We start from the raw sequence: 22,408 nt of genomic DNA, 5'->3' as shown, positions 1-22,408 counted from the left end.
GATTTATAAAAAGAATACAAAATAAAGTACTAACTATAAGTAAGAGGCATAAATTTAGATTAAAAAATAAGCCATTGACCAGTGGAAATGAAAGCATACAACACTCCAGCGTGATTATTGGTAAGTATATTTGTAATAGTCTGTGTCTGTTAAATAAAGCTATGATATTTGTTCAAGGTTTTCTAAAATTATCTCTATGAAGGAATTTTGAGAAAGTTATGCATTTTTTCCTGTAGAATCTGACAAACTAAAACATATTTCAATATTCTTACCTTCAAAGAAATTAAACGCATTAGTCCATTTGCTGCCAAATAAATACATAAAGGATAAAAACAGAAAAATAACTAGGAAGAGCCAAGCATTGTAAAAGGGAAGATGATGTCCTATCAACTTACATAATCACAGCATTAACAGTTCTTGCATAAACAGTTTACTAATATCTGTACGTTAGTAGAAAGTGTTTAGCCTATTTTATTTTGCTACAATATTTTGAAATACAACCATTCATGATGTTCACTTCTACAGAATGATGAATTCCTTAGAAAAAGTCCCCATCCAATGTTACAGATGAATATCCATTAAATTTATAAGATTTGATATCTCAAAGAACAGTTCATGGTAATACAAAGTTGATTAGTAGCAGGTTTCAACATATTATTTGCAATTCTTTCATGGACAATACCATTGCTTAGTTGCCGAACATTTCTATTTCATTATTTAAGTAAATAAAATAGATTTAAACTTTAAAAGAAATCATCAGTGACTATTTTTCCAAGTGTTGCTTCTGTCTTTCTGTACTATAATTTTAATCGCATGTGAGTGTGTACTTGATAAAGATATTACACTGAAAGTCTGACTGACATCTTTCAAAATCAGTCTCATTTATATTGTGCATGTTACTTGGGATCAAAAGGTTTTTAAAGAAAGTATCTTTTTTTTTTTCCTTCTTTTGCATTTCCTTAACCATCCTGTAAAATGTTGCATGTTTCTGTTCTTTTCTCTTTAAAGCCAGTTGCATTTTAAAGGGCTTTTAAATCAGCTTAATAAGCATGGATGCCTCTCTCCTCACACACACTCATTCCATGAAAAATTTTGACAAGATTTTCACAGGATAGGCTCATAAACTATTGTAATAAAGTTTATTCAATCATAATTTTTAACCTCCCTATTGATAACTCCACTTTGGCAGTAAGTCTAGCATGGACAATGTGAAAGCTTTGAGATTTTAAAATTTCCGTCGTTAGGTGTTATTAAAAACCACTAGAGGGGTCTAAAAGTTATATCCATACAGAGATATTTCCCTGATTTAGTCTACAGAAAAGTTATAAACTGTTATTAGGAAATATGTATAGTAGTTTTAAAAGTGAAATTAAATGAAAAATTATATAAACTGGACAGATAAGCCACTATTCCTAAGCATATAAAATATCATGAATCACCAACAGATCATGAACTTTTTAATCTGATTGTGTGATTTGGGGGGGGGTAAAATTGCCTAGAAAATACAAAAAGAAGCTAGATAACAGAAACATTAAACTACTATATTAAATAACTTTAATATTGTGAATGTATGATAATTTATAATTGTATCTATCCTACAGGAATGTTTAAATACCCCTTTAATTTTTAAGGTAATAATACAGATTGTTTCAATACTGATGCAAGTAATACACAGTGTTATGTAGCTCAAAGTCTCAAATATATTTGAAATAACACTGGGAAATGAAATATAAATTTTAATAAAATTATACATATACTATATTGCTCTAACATTTTCCCATATTTTTTGAAATATACAGGGATTGATGAGTAGTTTTATTTCTGAATTTAGAGTAAAGAACTAGGAATTAATGCCTTTTAATAAAACATATCTTCTTGGATAGTGAAAGAATTTTTTTAAAGGACATTGGCAGTATTTAGAAAAGGAGTGATCTTTTAACCTGAAATTAATTGTGAAGCAAAAGTTAAAAAATAATATAAGTAAACAAAGGGAATTCAGTATTCTTTCAGAAAACTTATTTGATGAAATTATATCTTAAATATACTCATTAACTCATAGTTTAGTATTTAAGTAATGTTTAAGTAAAGTGCTAAATAATATTGTTATTTATGGAAAATTACTTAAGCTTATTCAAAGGTGATCCATTGTTTATTAAAAACATTACTCTGTAGTAGATTCTAACTTTACAATTGCATGTCTGATGATTTTTTTTGTATTTGAAAAACAGTCATTTGCTACATGTGTCAGACGAGGAGACATTTCTGCATTATCATTTCAGTGTGACTGAGGATTTTTTTTCATTTAACTATGAAACTTCTCATTTTTTGATGAGGGGAAAAAGATCAGACCCAGCCCATGTTTCAGGTATTCCTTTGGGTTTTTAAAATATAATTTCATCACCCAAGAATGGCAAGCCCTGTTGGGGCAGTGTTCAAAACAGTCTCATCAAAGGGCATGAAGGGCAGATGCAATATTTAAGGGATTGGTTGAATTTTAAGTCATGCTCTTATGCTCTTGATTGTTCCAACTGATACATAGAAGAAATACACAGTGCAACATGTGCAAGTGTTTAAATTGCAGTTCTGTAGCTCTTTGCCCGAAAGCATTCTGATCAGGAGTTGAAAGAATGCTTTTTGATTTGCCTCTGTGATACAGGCATGTCTCATAGGAAACAAGATGTCTGTCACTGAACATTTTTGTCACTGTGACAACCCTGCCTTTCCATGCTCCCTTGTTTATTGCTGACTGTGCTCTTGTTTCCCTTCAAGGTCTGGCGCACCTGATGATGGGCGACCAAGGTATGGGCTCTGTTCCTTTTCCACTCCGCTTTCAGTGTTTCCTTGTTCTGTAGCTGCTTTCAAACCATCACAGCAAAGGATGGGCAAATGCTTGCAAATAATCTGGCTGCAAATTAAATACGTAACTTTTGTTCACATTTTTTTTTCATGTGTTTTTCTCCCTTTATTTGTTGGTTTGTTATTGGTTTGCTCTTTTGACTTTTATTTTCCTTCATTCTATGCACTATAATATTTACAAATAAATGAGACATAAGAACTTGTGATTGAAAGCTTCCATATATTTATCAGCATAAGCGTAGTTATACTAAAGAAAAACCGAGAACTATCAGAAGTTATTATTTGAAAGAAGATATTCAGTTTAACCTATTGCACCAAAAAGACTCCATTTTTCACTCATGCATGGCAGTTTGGGAACATGCAGACATCTTTGGCTTCTGGCTTCTTGAATGCAGAATATAGTGTTCTACAAAATCAATACTTTTTCTACCCATAGCCATTGTGTATCTTCTTTCTGTGTAATCTTTTAAAGTGAGCATGGGCTTTCCAATTTCTTTGCATGTATTGCCCTAAAAAAGGCAGATTTCTTAACGTGTACTGATGGTACCTCCATTTGTTTTCAAACCCTTATTTATACTTTCTTGTCTTGTTTAATTTTCAAAGAATAGTGCATTTACATATATTCATAATTCTTATTGTTGTTTCTCTCCTCTTTATTCTTTTTGTATGGAAACCCTTTCTTCATGGAACCATTTCATCAACTCCATAGGTAAAAGTAAAGGTATTACATTATTTTATTTCTTCTTAATATCATCTATATGAATTACAGTGTGTCTAAGTTATGCAAATATATTTAGACTTTTTGGCATTAGTAATGGGCGCTGGGAGGTAGGTATGAGTGTTAATGAATATTTTATGAATTTAAGGTAAGAAAAATCCATCAAAATGTTTCCCTCCTTTTTTTCTTGCTCTTTAGAGTGATTCCTTTCCTTGTCTTAGCTGCTTATATAATTAGTGTGTTTAGAAATTAGTTACAAGATACAGTGTCAGCTTTTGCAGTATCGTTTAATGGTAGTTAAATGAAGAGTGTAGCCACCATAGATATATCATCTTCAAACATTTAACTCTGGAGCACACCTGCCCCAGCCATTCCGCCTTGGGATGTAAGTTTAAGCATGTGCAGCATTGAAATGGTACCGCTGTGGGCTTATCAGCTTGTGGTCTGCTAGATGTCATATATACACATTGACTCCATGATAATCTGAAAAGGCAGTGCGGTGCGGTGAAAGACGGAGGAGCAAGACAACTCTGTTCTTTCTTTTGTGCGTACTAACTTTGTCTTAAGAACGTTATCAAACAGGTATACATTTCTGAGTCAGGCATGTGTACTCTTTGACGTGTTGGTGCCAAATTTAAAAGCATGCTTAGTTTGCCATTTAGAACCATCCACATTGCGTTTAGTGTTTTCATTAAAAGGAAGTAGATGATATGCAGCTGTGGTAAACATGCATCATAGCCTTTAAATTAACCATTTTTAGCTATGTACTAGTGAACGTGCCCTTGGTCTCTAGTTTTGTTTTATTTTGGTTTTTGTGTTTTGGTTATTTTAAACACAGGAATGTGTCCCCTTGAATTCTCTGAATCTTTCTTTTGCTCTGAACATTACTCTGGCGAATTGGGACCAAAGCTCACACTTCTGCGCCTTTACATTTGTGTCGTCTAGCAGGGAAACTTTTCTGCTTGAAAAAGCACCTGAACATGAGCGGAGCAATAAGTAAGAAATTATATCAAAGTTTTAAATGTGTGAAATAGAGCTTTAGAAACAAATGTTGTTTGGATAATTTGAGCCAATAAAAGGAGAACATATGCTATTGCAGTTTGTGTTTTGGTCAACCATTTCCAATAATACAATTTAATCTTATTTTAAGCCTTTTTAGCAACTATGCAGATGACAGTACGTATCAATTCTTTTATAGATTTTGTGCACCAGTTGGGATGCTTTCTAAACTTTTTTTGAGGGCAATTTCCCTTTCTTCGGTGGGCGTTTTCCACCACGCTCCTTAGTGTAGGACTCAGGATGGCGTAGAGGGCATTGTATTTGTATTTTATTTTACTGGCTGAGTGAAGTTAATGTATATGTGTTTGTATATGTGTATTTGTATGAATGCATGTGTGTACACAAACTTTCTAAATGTATTTTTCACATATATTCATTATGTTGTAAAAAGTAACTGAAAAATAATATTCTAAGAATATAACCATTTAGCTCTACATATGGAATAATCCATGTTTATACTTAGCTGATAATTTATTTTGCTGTAATTAATGTTGTGTCACTTAACTTTATTCAGTTTTATTATGTCAGTCTTAAATGTTTTCTGTTGGCATGTGTGTCAAACATATTTTTACTTCACCGGTTTTCATCAAATTTTATTCTTCAATCTGCACGAAACTACACAGGACAGGAAGTTGGTTTTTCCTTCACATTCTTCTTCTGTTAACGGAACCAAGATGTCTTTTGATGTTAAATGGGTAAAGAAGACTTTAAGATGGACTTGAGTATTTTGCAAGTCAGAGTGATCACCTTTACATGTTGGTTAATTATATATATATATATAAATGAGAAATGTGATTTATATGTCTTTATTAATTGCAAATTAATTCAACAAATCTGCATTCTAGAGCAAAAAATACAATCTTGACTATGATGTCATCCAGATTGAAAGATTGTCAATGTAATATGGCATGAAAACATGTGGATAGGTTAGTTTAAATGACGGGAATGGAAGTGCTGTGAGAGTGGTGAAAAGTGTGATCAGTGTCAGCTTTCAGAAAAGATAAAGATAACATGAATCAGTGTCCCTTAGGAAGGGATCCTTGCCTTGTGCCACCTGTTGGAGGAGCCAAAAAATATCCAGAAACTGCAATGTAGCTCCCTTTATCAGGTTAAATCCTAGTTGTGCACAAAATATGCGATAAACCTATCCACTCTAAAATAACTGATTTGCATTGTAGATTCATGCTTCTCAAATCTTTCCATCAAAATGTAATCCTGGAGCATTTTTCTTGACACCACTTTTTTCTTTAAGAGTAGTGAATTCAGGTGCTCTGGAATGAACATTTGTAGATTAAAGTCTTTCTTTTTTGAATCCAGAAGCAAAACTAGGTTCAAGAACATTATTGCTATCATTTTGATTTCTTCTATATGGATTCTTAAGTATTTTCTAAATTTTTAAATATTCAATGATAGAAAATAAATTTCATTAAAAAATGTACAGTTAAACAAAAACAAAAACAAAAAAACAAAACATTTCTTCTGATGGATAACCTTCTTCATCCTCCTCCCCAGACTCTCTAGAGGTGACCACTGGTGTCACTTTGTGATGTATCCTGACAGAGTTGGTATGGATCTTTTCATACTCCCTAATTAATTCTTCAGGGGTTTGGAAACTGCAGAATTCCTTACATGTACATGACAAAAACAGAAAGTCATCTGGAGACGTGTTAAGGCTTTGTGCTGGCAGAATCATAATGAATGAAATGGAAGTTTTTTTACTCTTTCTGTAGGCCATCATGCCTCACAGTTTCACTTGGTCATTCTCTTCCAAACTTAGAGTAGTTATTTGGATTTATTTTCATGTTTTCTAAACAAAGATGCATCACCTTTAACTGATTACAGTTAGGAATAAACTTTGCTTTCTCTGCGATAGCTGAAGGAAGATGGTATTCAGGACCAGCCTTACTTCTTGTGGTTGTGGCTTGATGGATTCAAATGGTTTTTGTGAAATTGTGTTTGCTTTCTTTTTAGGCTTGAAATTTGTCAATGACATTGCTAGGACCATTGATCATACTAATTTTATTCTTTACTCTAATTAGAATTTCGATTGATCTATTTGCCTGGGAATTTAGTTTATTTTTGTTTTTTCTGTGTATATTTATGTGGTCACTTCATTCCAGCAATTATTTATTTGTATTTTACTCTAATATTTGAGAGGAATGTATGACCTTTTGAATCAGAAAATGTCAAAGGAAGTTAGTTATACTACAAATCCAAAAAAGTTACTGGTTAATAGCTCAGGAGTACAGGTCAATAATTGTCACTTAAATGTTGTACTTCGATTGGAGGCCTGTATTTTCCATCGTAAAAATCTATAGTTGTATATATTTATGTGATTGGTTATATTTAATGTCAACTTTTCCTAGTAGACTGTAAGCTCCATGAGGGCAGGAAGCTTGTCTTTCTTTTTGACCATTATATTTCCAGAATATTATTCTTATTTTATCTTGAATTTGCCATTCTCATGATTTATGTATGTGTGTGTTGGGGGAGGGCATGTTGGAAAAGGTAGATACAGAGGAAGACAGGGAACGTTTGGAGTCACCATAGTAGGGGGTGGAAAAGGAAGAGGAAGCTTATTCAAATAACAAAAAGGATTGTAGCAACAGATTATATTGAATTCTCTCTGTCTCTAAGCTTCTGAATAGTTCCTATCATTCATATTCTTCTTGAAGCTGCAGTATTTCTTCCTAGTACAGCATCTTTCTAATATCGCTTGAGTTTGTTTGCCTTTAGCCTATGCACAGCAATGGCCCTGTAAGGAAATAAAGTCAGTGTATTTTTGTGTTTAAAGGTTTTGAAAAATTTTAAGGTGATTCACTGTCACAGTGGCAAATAATCAAATTTTGTTTTCTAAATTCTGCTATTCATGTGATAACACATACAGGACTTTTCCTGAAATTCAGATCTGGTGTTAAGCTATCTTATGTGGCTTCCATGCCATGAGTTCCTTTTTTTTTTTTTAACTGTATCAATCGTGATGTACTGTAAGACCTGTTTTAAATTGGGTTAGGATTGTAAGCTTTCTAAAAAGCCAAAATTTAAGTCTCATCTTATGATACAAACATATTTGCTATTCCTTACATTCATAAATTCTACAACATATTTGCAAAATAAATGTCCATTTGAGTCTTTCAAATGTCTATTGTCTGATTATCCAGGTTTCTCATGTTACTTAAAAGCCAAGGTATTACAGCTGTCAGGCATACAATTATACATTTTGAAAGTGCCTAAACTTTACTAGTGACAATGAAGATATTAAAGGAGAATAATTTAAGAGGAAAATAAACACAGATTTTTTTCTCATAATCAATTGTGTTAATACCTAGATATAATTGATTCCACTCAACTAATTGATAAGCAATATCTAAGATTATATATTTTAAAATTTTATCTGTAATGTCAAACCACAACTAATAATATACTTAGTCTTAAAATAGATTTGATATTATTAATCTTTAGGGGAAAATAAAGTATTTAGTATTCTTACACATTTTCTTTTATTTCCATGATTTTTTGTTACCATCTTTCAACTCTCGTGTTGCTATGTAGTTAATTTGTCTGTAAAGTGCACAGTTCCAGTGACCAGCATCTTGATGTGTATTTGTTTAATGACTCTGAAATACATTTTGCAGTGGTTTCTGACATAGAACTAATCTGATTTTGAAAATACCACATTTCTCTTCTTTTGTATGGTTTCTTAAATGGTACTTCTTCATTTAGCTTCAAAATATTAACTATTCTGCACTGTTCAGAAACACTTGTGAATGTTGACAGTCTTAACTGTATTGAAATGCCTGTGTGTGGTACATCTGCAAGCCAGGACATAGTTTATTTTGGTTTATCTGTTATGACTTCTACGTTGCAGTACTGGGTGCTCCTCTCTCACAGCCACAGAACATGGAAGGACCAGAATGTAACTTCATGAAATTGGACATTAAATGTCTACTTCATCAATAGGATATACGTAGAAGTCTATGTGACTGTTCAGAATTTGATGTTTATTTTGCCATTCTTCTTTAGCCTACATGCTCATCAGTTCTGAGTGCAATTAAGAAAAACCATTTAAAGAGTAAATAGATATTATCTCTTACTGCAGTTTAATCAGTTTTATCATTATATTTATTACTAATGAAAGTCCCAGCTTCTTTTTATCTCTGCATGTTTGGCTCTGTGATGAGAAGCTTCTCCTTTGCAGTCTGTAAACAGTTATGATATTGAATAACTGGTAAGCTAAACAAGGATTTTGTGAGACTTGTTGTGGATTAATTGATCCTCAGAGAAGAGCATGGAAAGGACTCTCCACAGTCTAACAGTTTAAAGAATGAGACAGTACAAATATAAATTCAGATGCTTTGCTGAGATAGATCACAAACAGCAAAACCTTTAAGTTATGGCACATTGGATTTTAAAAGAATTATTCCTTTTTCCAAAATAGTGATTTTATCTTGTTTATCCATTTTGAAATATATTTTTGTTAATGTAGGTTTTTTTTTTTTTAACCACCATCAACACATTTAGGCTTGTAAGAGGGTATTTCTTAAATTGTGTTGGCAGGTGGTTTTAAAGAATTATGATTACCCAGTGTGCTTAGCTCATATACTAAAGAGATTTGAATCTTTATTGGAATCATAGCATTTTGGAACAGGAAAGAACATTGTAGACCATCCTGAAAAAAACTGACATCCTTAATTATTAGGCATAATAGGAGGTATTTCTCATTATGTTAGGCAAAACTGTGGAGACTTTGAACTAAAATAACTGATACAGAGTAACCAACTTTAAGGAGACTTTAAAGACTTTCTTCCACTTACACACTAATAATCATGAAACAGTTTTGTCTTCTTATTCTTATAAAATAAATTTTGAAGCAGTGTGAAGGAAACCAATCATAGAGTATTATATAATATGCTATTATTTCTCAATTTGAAGGTTTCATTTCAGGGGATTAAAACTCTCCCTTATAACAAGGAAGCAGTATAGTGTGATGGGTACAGGACATGTAGACATAAGACCTGGGTTTCAATCCTGTATTTGCTCTTTACTGACCTTAGACAGATAATTTAGCCTCACATATCTAAATCTTATGATCTGTATTATGAGCTAATAAAAATACTGCACTCTCAAGGATATTGCTATGACAAATTGCAGAAGCACTTAATTAAAAGATGGTTTTTATCAATGGTGACAATAAAATAAAACATACTGTATATCTTTGGAGTAAATACATTTGAAGGCTAATGATCTGTAATCTGCCAAAGGTGTTTTTTTTTTAATTATTAATTTTGTAGTATCTTCTGCCCATCACATGAATACCCTATAATTTATGGTTCTGTGGTGGTTTTCAGTTACAGCTAACTAGACATCAGTGTCTTGATAGTCCATAGTTCAGAGAACATTAGTACAATAAAGCATGAAAGGTTAGTTCTACTCAATCAGAAGTATTTAGATATTTCTGTAACTCTTCATACATTCACATTTCACTTGCACACAATGATGAAGCTGAAATGGACTTACCTTCCCTTTGAACAAACCTAGGAGTTCAGAGGGAACTGCTGCTTCTTAGATGCAAATTTTAGGGCTGAAGAGGGCAGGGAGATAAATATTTTCTCATGGATTGGAAGTACCATCTAGAGAAAACTTTTTCTGTGAATTAGTATTTTGTCTCATTAGTGACTTCATGGAGTGATATGTGAGTTGAGCTTATACTAACCACTTAGTCACCTGAAGACTAGATTTTGAAAGAAAAGATAATTGGGGACTTCTCTTCTTAGATAGGTATCTTTGTAGGAAAAAAAAAAGCGTAATTACTTTGAGACACTTAAATAATTGGTTATATTGTCATATCCTTCGAGATTTGTTCGAATGGCACCTGAGTCTCAAGAGACCATCCTACCTAATACTACAATTTGCTCCTCTCCTGAACTCTTCTTACCTCAGTCTAGTTTCTCTTCCTTAACACTTGTTATCTTTTAATACACTTCAATTTTTTTCATTTATTTTGTTTACTGTTTATTGTCTGTCTTCCTTCCACCAAAATATAAAAGGGTAGAGATGTCTGCCCTGCCTTGAGGTATCTCAAGAGCCCTTGGAACAGTGGTTGGCACAAGTAGGTATTCAGGAATACTTGTTTAATGATTGCCTGACTGGTTAAGCAGGTTTATAAAATTCCCTTTTAGATTTTACTCTGGATACTGTGTTTTAAATTTTACATATTATTATTACATAATAAATAGGATAATATTTTACATAATACACTGATTTTCAAATTTCTTTTTCCTTTTTGCTTCAAGGTAAATCTCCAATGAAGGACAAACAAATAAGGCTGATAAAACCAGAATTTTTCTCCTTCAGCTGGGAGTGAGGAGGATTCAGACTTGACCCTTTTTTGAGCTTCCTCATTCTCTGCCCAGTTTAAGTGGTCTCGGAGAATTTGAAACGGTTTTAAAAACCACTCCATCAGCCACTGATGGTCAAGACTTTCCTTTAAAATTCCTTTAATAATCAGTTTTAAAAGAATGTTTCTTTAAGAAGGAGATGATAATTCATCTTTGTATGTCTCTGCGTGTATATAGGTAACAGGAAGAGGCTCCTGAAAGTTTGGCTTCTGACTAGCTTGATTCATTGTGACTTTCAGAAAGTACTTTTTAAGTAATTTGTGACAGAAGGGAAGTTTCAAAGAATGAAGTGGGTCCCTTTGTACTTTATGTTCATGTAACTTATCTGGTGCTTCTCATATTAAAAGAAATAGATTCAGTCTTCTAAGTTCCTCAAATAGTTATGTACACCCAAAGGGCCTTTGACTTTTTCCCAGCCCAGGGATAAATGATCATGTGTTCAACTAGATGATTTATCAAGTGGTTTAGATCTGCAGCCAGCTGTCCTAAACTGTGGAGCCTGAGTTCAAGAGTTACAGTGGTAGGAAATCTCTGAATTAAAAAGCAACAATGAAATTGCAGTGCCTGAAACCCTATTTTCCATGAAATGAATGTCTTATTATTTGTCCTTTAAGTAGAAATAGCGTTAGCAATGGAGATGGAAGGAGGGAAGGAGGAAAAAAGAGAGAGAGAGGGAGAATTCTCTCTAGAAAGAATGGGAATAATTTCATTCAGTCTTAGTCATTATTAAATCATCAGTGAGACTGCTACACATGGTGTAAAGCCATACCTTTTCAGAATGGATATTTTCAAGATTTTTGACATTAAGAAATATAAACATGAGGATGATAATAGTTAACCAATTTTATGGACATATCTTTACACATTCAAATTGTATCTATTTATATAAAATGTGTTTTGACTAAATACAGTTTTCTCTTTTCTGCTTGGCTTGTTTGCCTGTGAATTGCCCTGTGTCTGTGACCATGTGTTAGCTCATTCAGAACAGTAGCAGTTGTAATAATCTCCAGTTATTATTAGTGTTTTTCAACCAAGTAAAATAGTGCAGGGATGCTACCAGAGCTAGGAACTGAGAATAATATTTCTTTCACCTTAAAGACTTTTTTTATTGCATAGCCCAGATAGAGACTAGAAAAATCAGACTACTGAGACAAATAGATAAGGTAATTCAGGAAATTAAAATGACTCATGTGTTAGAAGAAGTTTCTAAGCAATGTTTTATTTTTTGGCCTGAATTACCTGGCCAACTGACCCAGTTTTCCATGTCATCTTCTGGCTCTGGCATTATAAAGTCAGTAGACACTTGGAGAAAATTAAATTACTCCATTCTAGGAAACAATCAAATTTAGTTTGGGCTAACGTGCTGTCAGAGGGATGGAAATCCCCCAAATTGGCCAACTGTGATTTCAGCTCACAGGGAAATCCTCGTTCGCAAGCTAACCATAATTTTTTTTGCAGCTTGTTAGTGGCAAAATACGCTAGAAATCTTCTGCTAAACTTACTTAACAGATATTTTTGATGCTGTGCTGACTTAAAAGAATTATAGAATGGCCTTGTTATGACTGTCTTTCCAGAGATTATTTGTTTGAATGAGAGGATGCACTATCTGACTGGCAGTGAGCAGGGCATACAATCTGAATTGCTTCCCTGGCAGTGCGGTTGAGTTTGCTCTGACCCATCTGTATTTGCTGTGACCAGTGGCATTTTTTGTGTGAAGACTGGGTGAAATTAGGAGTCATTCAGTGCGATGGAAAGAGATGGAAGCCAGTTGCTCCAAAAGAAAACCAAAACTTGGACTAATGAATGTGAGGACAGTTTGAGCATTTGCCCTCTCATTATTTGTAAGGAGTATTGCCATGACCAATTAGGCAAAGTCACTGTTTCTTTTTTCTTCAAATCCTTCAAATCTGTCATTCCCTAGTTAGAAGAATGTCCTCTTGAAGGAGGACCACTGTGTAAGGAAGACTAGTCAAGCAGCTTATTTCCCTGTTACATCTGAACAGTTCTCAGACACTGTTGCACACTTTGACCTCAGTATCGTTGTTCTGACCCAAGGGTTCTCAGGTAGTCTGCCCAGCTCTCCTCCACCTCCCCACGCCCAGTCACCTGGGGCACATTTTAGAAAAATACACATCTTCAGGGACCCTAACAGATACTTTTGTTCAATATGTCTAAGGTCGATTGTAATCCTGTACCTTAAAAAGCCCCCTCAACTCCCTAAGATGTTTCCAAAGTACAGCCATTTTATGCAGAGTGTTACCAACTCAGCTAATTGGCTTTTGTCCTCTAAGACGTGAGGATTTGATCTTCATGGTGATGAAAGGTTTTTTTGTTTTTTGTTTTCCCTTGCAGGGGAACTGTGTAACTTGTTAATTCAACTCATATTGCTTCTCTGTTGAAAGATTTCCTTACTAATAAAAAATAATTATTATTTTGCTTTAAGAGAAGTTTGTCCTTAGTCCATTATGAAAAGACTGGAAAAGGAGATATGGTTATTCAGTTAAGTCTACCTTTTATCCTTGAAACTGAACAATTGGGTTTTACCCAAGTAAAGATATCACTGTGCTCTTTGCAACCTTGTGGTACAGGTCATTAAAACTTCCATTGTGTAGAGTTCAGATATGTGCTTCAAAAAAAGGAAAGAACAAAACTCAAATTGAATATATGGCAACATTTAAACTTTTGATGTGAAGCCCACCCATGGATATTTGTAATATATTTTAAGATCATTATCTATAATAGACCATGGTAAAGAGATCCAGACAAAGCTGAAGAGGAAATGCTGAGCTCACATAAAAACTATGCCACAAATATCTCTCTATACAATGGAAAAAGTTGATTATAATGGTTTTTTTTTTTTTTCTTTTTAGTGGAGACTGTGGTGAAAGAGGTGTTAAATAATACAGGAATATGTCATTTCTATAAAGGTCATACTCTAGGGGGTGTAAATTTGGTCTCTGGAGTCTATTAAAAAAGAAGAGGTAATATACTTATGAGACATGCAGAAGTGACAGTCACAGGCATAGGAATTATAGGGAATTATACTATTAGATTTTTTAAGATCTACAAAAGGATTTTGGTTAAGGAATAGTGTGAGTATAAGCAAAAGCAGGGAGAGGAGTGCTGAAGGTGAGAAAGCCAAGCTCCCGGGGGTGGGAACGAGGGGAGACGATCATGTATGACAGCAAGACATTATCTCCCTGGGTAGAAAAGATGTGGAAGAGTAATGATAGCAGCCTGAGCGGGCAGCTTCAGGAGCTAGCAGAGCTCTGGACATACATGCTTAATGCTTCACGTGATTTGAGGGGACACCAAAAGTTACTTCCTTGCCAAAAATAAATCTCTCAGTAGCCCTGTCCTGTAGAAAAAAGAAAAATTAACACACAGTATATAAAAGTGCCGTATAGTTTTAACTAATTTATTCTTAAAAAGGGATCCGATGAAATGAGACACTAGACAACTAGGCAAGTGCTTTTCAGTGTGAATGAGACATATCAGATAGGATTGTCCAGCCCTTGAGTGAACCTTACTGAGATCTAGGCACATTGGCATGGCTGGTGATGAGTCAAGAAGGAGGCAGAATCCACTCAAGGAAACAACCTTATTGTTTATCCGAGAGACTAGCTACACTAGCAGCATACATTCAATCTTTGTATATGCTATCCCTCCCACCTCAAACTAGACATGGTGGATTTATTCTGTCCTTAGGACCATTTATCTGTATAATAAAATTTTCCTGCAGAATTGCATTAGTCAGTCATTGCTCTTAGAATGTGAGATCCTTGGAGGCAGGAGTTTTATTATTTTCAGTTTTGTATTGAGGATAGAACTTGGTAACATGGTAGATACTCAGTAAATCTTACTGCAAAGCAGATAGCCAAAAATCCTGGAGACTGGAGTTGAGTACACCTCCGTTTAGACCCTAGATTCACTGTGTGTCTTTGGAAAAGTTATTTGGCTTCTCTGATCTTCATTTAAAATGAAGACCATAAAAGTCACCTCTTTTAGTTTTGAGAATTACATCAGTAAAATGTACAATATGTTTTTAGAGGATAGTGAATGCTCAATAGTAGACATGTAACAGAGTACGGGGTGTCAATTGCCGATGGATGATTCAAAGAAAATTAAGTAATTTTTAAAGAAAATAAAAGGTAACTTTTAAAATCACAAACTGCATGAAGGAAACATGTTTTTTAAAGGTCAAAGGCATTTATCTTTTGTATATGCATTTTAAAGTATGAGTTTAAATATGATTCACAGATGTTGAGAAAGGAAATACGGGGAGACGGGAGAGTAGAAGAATTTTGAAAAAATTTTTTTATGGTACATCCCTTACATTTCATTTTATAGTGACTAATACTACTTTTCACTCAAAAAAAGTAATGTTTGAAGTGAGCCTAAGAATGCTGATCAGGAAATAATTGTCATCTTTTTTGCATCTGAATAACAAAGGCAAAATGTTTTCCTTTAATTTATTTTTTAATTTCCTTGATTAGGGTATTAAGATTCTGTTTAAAATGAACTAGTTTTAGCATAAATCAGATAAGCCTTTTGTTCTAGATGGCTCAGTAAGAAAAAGCTCATCTTGCTTTTGACTTGTTTTGCTTAATTGCTTTTCTTCATTAAAAGAGATTATACAGTGGGGAAAAAAAATCATTATTTCTTCCTGTCCTTGAATTCCCTTCCCAGGTGTGTTTTGGAGAGTTAGAAATTATGTGAAAATTTTGAGAGAGTGATAATCATGAGAGAGTAAATGAAGCTTAGTGGGGTAGGGGGATATGATTCTTGTAACCTGGTAGGTCTGTTGATACTTTGGACCCAGAGATAACATTTAAGTTCATAATAATTTATTAGGAGTCAGGAAATATATGGTAATGTATCTTAAGCCAAGGTAACGGTGAAATTCACTAAAATCAGAATCACAGTAATTGTTTCAGAATGGAAAAGGACTTAACAAATAATGGAATCATAAATTTGACTAAAACTTTGGAAGTCTCCTAGTCAAAATGCTTATTTAGCAAACTCTTCTGCTTTTTCTGTGTTGGGTGAAGATCCAAACTCTGTTTACATGTTCAGAAGGAGGGTGTACTTGCTACCTCATAGTATTTTTAAGGAGAGTTTTAATTTTTAGAGCTTTTCCTTTATTTGAATCAAAATCTGCCTCCTGAAATCACTGCCAGTTAGCCATTTGCATGTTGTTATTGTTGCTTCCTAAGATATTTATTGAGTTTCTCCAGTCTGCTGTGCTCTGTGTTTTCAATTTATCTGAAGCTAAACACATTCTAATTCCTCATCCACATTAAAAAAAATAAAATTCTATAAATACATCCCTCACCCTCATATCTAAACCCAATTTTTTCTTTTCTAAAATTGATAACCTTGATTTTTAAATCCATTCTTCACAGTGTTGAAGTGCTTCCTCCTTCTGGTCTGAACATACTCTTATTTAATTGTCAGAGTTATTTCTTAAAGTCAATTCCAGAATTAATCACAGTACCCCCAGATGTCTGAACAGGGCACAGTAAAGTAGAAGCATTCTCTGGTTCCGTAAATAATGATGCCTATAGTCACCTACAATCAAGGCTATGTATGTGTGTGTTTTGTTTGTTATTTTTGTTTTGTAATTTTGGTCACTGTTATCATTTTGTTTCCTCATACTGAACATTCAGTTAGTTGAAACTTCTAAGTTGAAACTTCTAAGTTTTTTCACATACTCATAAGTCAGCCTTCTTATTCTCTCTACTCAACAGTTCATGTTGTGAGCCTATTTCAAAGCATGAAACATAACTGTATTCAATTCTACCTTTAATCATTGAAAATAAATTAAATATCTACTCAGTGTTCTATGCATAATGCTAGAAATACAAAACTAAAGTATGGTATAAGGCAAGGTATCTGTCCTACAGAGATGTAGAGCTCAGTAATAGGTTAAAAAAAACATTTTTACATGTAACTTTAATCAATAGTTAAAAGCTTTATGACAGAAATTGTTTACCAGGGACAAACATTCCTCATTGGCTGAGTCTTGGAGAATGATTGGCTGTTCACTAGATTGACATGGTTGGGCAGTACATGTGTTTTCTGTTTATGCCATAATGAGTTCCATAAATTTAACATCTTAACACAAATGTATTATTTTGTATTTCTATACATCAGAAGTCCAACATGGGCCTCCCTGGGCTCAACCCAATGTGTCAGCAAGGCTGTGTTCTTTTCTAAAGCGTCTAGAGGATAATCCACTTTCTTCCTTTTCCAGCTTTTTGAAGCTGGAAAAAAGCTACAGTTGTGACCTCTTTCCCCCACCTTCAAAGTCTGCAACTTTGCATACCTCTGACCATTCTTCTGTGGTCATATTTCCCTTGGACTCTCTTCTGTTTCTCTTTTCCCCTTATAAGGAATTTGTGATTTCACTGGGCCCACCTGGATAATCCAGGATATTCTTCCTACCCTAAGGTCAGCTGATTAGCAAACATAATTTTATTTGCAACCTTAATTGCCTTTACCATGTAACTTGTATCCCCAAGAAGTTCTGGGGATTAGGATGTGGACATTTTTAGGGTGTAGAAACAATAAAACAAAAGAAAAATGTAAGTAGAGTCATGAAGATATGGTAGAGAAGTGGTGATTCTAAGAATTGGAAACAATTGAACATGAATGCAAAAGAGGAACCTAAAAGATACAACTGGAGAACAGATAAGGGTCATGATGATGAAGAGCCTCAAGGAAAAGATAAAATTTGCTTTTTAGGAAGTCCTCTGGCACAAGAACAGATTTGAGGAATGCAAAGTTACAAATAATAAAATGACAAAGCAACTGTGATTTAGTCAACGAAAGACATCCAGGGTTTACAGTTTTGTTTTAGCATGCGAGATAGGAAAGAGAATAGATTTGCTGTTTTCCTAAGGAGTTGGGTTAACAGAACTTGTTGATTGATTAGACGTGGGATTCAGGGCAAGACTCGAGTTAAGACTGACTCTTAGGCTCATATCCTAAGTCTCAAGGTAGATCAAGACAGCAGGGAGTAATGAAGACAAAGTGGGGGTGGAGAGGAAATGGAGGGAAAAATATCCTAATTTCCATTTTAGTTCATGGATACAACCAGGCAACTATTTTGAATCTTGACCTGTTACTCCATCCTTGTGACATCTACAGTTATGATTTATATCCACTTGATTTTTTTAAAAAATCGGATAAAATTGTAGGAGAGAACACAGTCATCAAAATGCTACTAGAGGTCACATTTCAATAGCCACTGTTAAATTGATCTGAATTCACTGTATACCATTCAGCCAGCTTTGACTCTGTACTATTAGCCAGGTTGTATTTCTCCATGTATTTCAAAATATAATGTAAAATATTTGTCAAATGCCTTGCCTATACATGTAATACACTCTGTCTAAATTATACAGTAATAGTGGGATAGTTATTTATATTTAGTAGTGATAAGTATTTGAGTAATTCACTTTTTCTTTCATGTCAATAAATATACTTATTCAGTGCACTCAGTGTGTAAGGTTCTGTGCAAAGCCCTTCATGAAACATAAATATATATGCCATGTTTATATTTATGTAGAAAATAAAATGTAGTGAGCACGCAGGAAAACAAGAAATTAATTCTTACTAGAAGAACTGGAGAAAGTTCCTGGAAGATGTAGTATTTGAACTGGAAGAGATGAGGAATGAGGATAGACTTAATAGGAAATGGAGCACTTGGAAGAAAGAACAGTACGATCAAAAATATTGAAACAGCATCATGCCTAGCATGACATGATGTGGTTGAAGCACAGGTATGGCTAGAAGGGAGGTTTAGAGTCAAGGAGCTGGTGGCATTCTGGCCCATAGATGTAGTTATTTTTAACAGAATTTGAATGCGTTAGGGCAGGGTATGCACTCTCCATATCTCCAGTCTCTGTAACTCCCTATTGTGTGCCCTTCAGCAGATTCACACATTGATATTTCTTACCTGGCGCTTTAGATATCCGGTTTATGACCCTAGATTTAGAAATTTATTTAGCCATCAGTATATCGCCAAAGAATGGAGGGTGCCATTATCAAAGCCCTACTTTAGGAAGACATCTTAATATCAGAGTGGATCACAAATTATGATGTTGAAAAAGGGTGAGATAATTAGAGGAAGGTAAATGAGTTAGGAGTTTGTAAAAACAGTTCAGGTAAAAGGTGATGGGCCCTAAACTATTACGATAATAATTGAGAAAAGAAAGGAGGGGTCAAATGTGAAAAACTAGATTCAAAACTCCTTCAGGCTACAGTGTGCATCGGTTTTTGAAGGGTGGCCAGTACTCCTGAATTATAGGAAGATGTATTATTTTGCAGTAAATCCGGTGCTGTCTCACAAATTTATTAGAAAGCAAAATTAACTGATGTTAAGTTGTTTGGCAGTATTTTCAAAGGGAGCTAAAATGAAATTTGGTTTAGAGTAAAAAAAATCTTCCCTTTACCGTTTGTATGTAGATCTAGTACTCTAACATTTATGCCACCCCCTCCCCTTTTGTTCCTGAGAAAACTTGGTTTTATTCTTATTCCATTCTAAACTCAGAATGTGATTCAGCATTCTTGTGTGTGTTTGTGTGTATGTCTATTTTTACTTGTCTTTCTTACAAGCAAAATGGGTAAATGTTTTAGTATAATGAATATTGCTGAGAATAAACTTTTTCTTTGGCTTGCCCATCTGGTGGAAGGCTTGTTGATACCGATGAGTAAGTAAATGATATTTAAGATTTGTCATGATCTAATAAAATCATCCACCTTAGTGGTCAGTTGAGGTTAGTCTCTTCCACGGAAAGAAAATAATATATTCTTATTTCTTGAACCTAATGGCTCTAACTTGCCTTTGGAGAGTCACATCATTTTGCAGCTAAATTCTGGGTTAGTACTAAAGCAAGTAATCCTCTATCCATGGATCTGGTTGTGAAAGCATCTGGGAGGTTGCTTAACACTTTAGTGTCTTCATCTTCTATCTGCCATGCATATTATAATGACAGATGAAAACATTCTTTGAACACTTTGAAATCCTGAAAGAAGACAGTTTCATGAATATAAATTAGGAATAGTGTGTCATAACTCACACTTACCAGAGGATATGTGGACTGTGGGAAGTTTCTTTGGTTTGTGGTTTGATCTGTTTTGGTCCAAATTGTTGGTCTAGTGGTCCAAATGTAGTTTGGTTTAGTGATACAAATGCTGTTTGGTCCAGTGATCCAAATTGCAGTTTCTTCTTAGTGTTGTATTGAACTGTTGTTGAACTTCCCTTTTAAGAACATAAAATTTATTTGAAGTTCCTTAATGGAATTGTTTCTCTCTTTTTTTTTTTTTTTGAAACTATTTCTTGCATGTTAATTTCGTATTAGAATCTCAGATAAGGAACATGGAAAACATAATGTTTTCACATCTTTGTTTTCTTTATTAGATATTCATTCAAGATGCAACTAAAATTTTATGAAACCCCTTCCTATGGGCTCAGGGGAACTGGGAAATAAGCAGAATAAGGCCATGGTACCTACATTTTAATGGTGGGGAAAAGCATTAAAAGAATAAATAAGAAAATATATAGTATGTCAGATGGCGACACATTTTATGGAGAAAAGTAAAAAATAAAACCAGTGAATGGAACACGGGGAGTGCACAGATGAGAGACAGAGGTGTAATTTTTACATAAGTTTGTCAGAGAACACCCTCGTTTGTAGTATGACATTTGAGAAGAGACTTGAAGGAGGTGACTCAGTGGGTGTTCACTCCTTTAGGTTCTTAGGAAAAATGTCTCTTTCCTTTCTAGCTCCAGCGATCCCACCTAATCCCTCATCACATCATCCCTACACTGTTTTATTCCTCCCAGCTGCTGCAGATGGTTTCTCTTCTTTCAGTCTCACCCTCTCTAACTTACATGGTGTCATGGAATTCCCTTGCTCAGAAACATGCAGTTGTTCTCCATCACCTGTTACATGAATTCTAGGCTCACCCACATTATTGTAGTAACTTTAGGAGCCTTATTTATCCAATAATTTTATCTGTAATACTCCTAGCAAGTAGGTTTCTTCACTCTGTCTTGAGTAAACCATACTCATTTCCAATTCTGTTTTCTTCCTTATACCCTCCTTTGCACCTGAAATGCTATCTCTGCTAAATGTTTGTTTCCTTAAGCCTAGGGTTTGATTATTTGATAGTGACAAATACAATTTATTATGAAACAAGTAAAACTAACTTAGACCTAATATCCTCAACTGGATGCTGATCCCAAGTACATAATTAGGCTTTTACAGCTGCTGTCTTTAAAGAATAGGTTCTCAGATATTTCATCTTCCATTGGGGAATTGGAGTGTACTGCTATATGGGATATGGTGGGGGTTGGGGATTTAAAAAATTGGATACCATCTTCATTTACAAATCCAGCATTGTCCAACTTGTTTTGTAGACAGTAGTCCCTTAGGCTGATCCCCGTCACTCAAGGGCATTTCTGGAGGTTCATAAAGATTGAGCTCCTTGTCAGTAGCCATGGAGCCATGCTATTTCCTTTATTTATATTGCTATCTTCCCTTTATAGCATCATGTTCCTCTAGATTGCCTAATTTTCTGATTAATTTATGATTAGGTGCTTTATTTACACAAAAAAGTTTCCTACTCGTAGCTTTTATATCTCATCCTTTCAGTTATTATATATTTTTAAAATACCTCCTGTGTGTATAATATCATAGAACATCTTCTGTATTTCCCATGGCACCTAATACACTGCTATAGTGTGTGTTTAAAAACTCTTACTGATTGCTTTGAGGTGGAAGGCTTTAGAGAGCTGACATTTATGCCTCTTAAACTGTAGTTCATATATTTGACTTAATTCTGCCAGATATCAAAGCTTCTATAACATCACCTACATGGGGTTATGTCAAGCAAAAATGCTGTAAACAAGAACATAGAAGTGATTTGTGTGGTCTCCTGTCACCTTTCTTTTCTCAGCCTTTCCACAGATTTCTTTTAATACATCCTGCAAAAAATTAGAAGAAACAAACTCAGCGTCTCTTCAAAGAGGACTTTGATATAATTTCTACCTTTTTTCTTTTTTAAAGGTTTTCTTTTTGGTATTTTTTTTAAAAAATTTCCTTTTTGGTAATATTTTTACTTTACAGGGCTGGACTTACACAGAAACATAAACTCAGGGGAAGCAGGAACCACGTCTGCTAATACTGGCTGGGAAGGAAGTAAACAGCAAGACCTTGAATGGAGGCAGAGGGGAGCCCTGGGATTTAAGTAAACACAGTGTAGTACAAAGACCCACCTTTAAAGACCCATTCCACCTTGTTTTGTTTGTCATTGTCAAAGCATGTAATGTTGTTGCTGGAATCAGTTTTATCTAAAAAGCATTTCA

The 22,408-nt window shown here is 34.3% G+C and overlaps 1 protein-coding gene across 17 annotated transcripts in view; it reads left to right on the top strand.

Moving 5' to 3' along the window:
- Nucleotides 1–22,408, top strand: part of NRXN1 (neurexin 1) — a 1,021,265-nt gene that overhangs the window by 97,877 nt on the left and 900,980 nt on the right. For 12 of the 17 annotated variants that reach the window (XM_074341128.1, XM_074341127.1, XM_074341120.1 and 9 more), the window contains one exon: nucleotides 2,770–2,799. The exons of the other annotated variants lie outside the window; for them this stretch is intronic. In XM_074341128.1, the coding sequence (XP_074197229.1) occupies nucleotides 2,770–2,799 (30 nt within the window). The remainder of the gene's footprint in view (nucleotides 1–2,769; nucleotides 2,800–22,408) is intronic. 17 annotated transcript variants of the gene reach the window in all.

The sequence above is a fragment of the Camelus bactrianus genome, chromosome 15, assembly GCF_048773025.1.
Source record: "Camelus bactrianus isolate YW-2024 breed Bactrian camel chromosome 15, ASM4877302v1, whole genome shotgun sequence".
NCBI lineage: Eukaryota > Metazoa > Chordata > Mammalia > Artiodactyla > Camelidae > Camelus > Camelus bactrianus.
The sequence above is the reverse complement of the archived record's forward strand: the minus strand, read 5'-3'. Positions and strand labels throughout refer to the sequence as shown.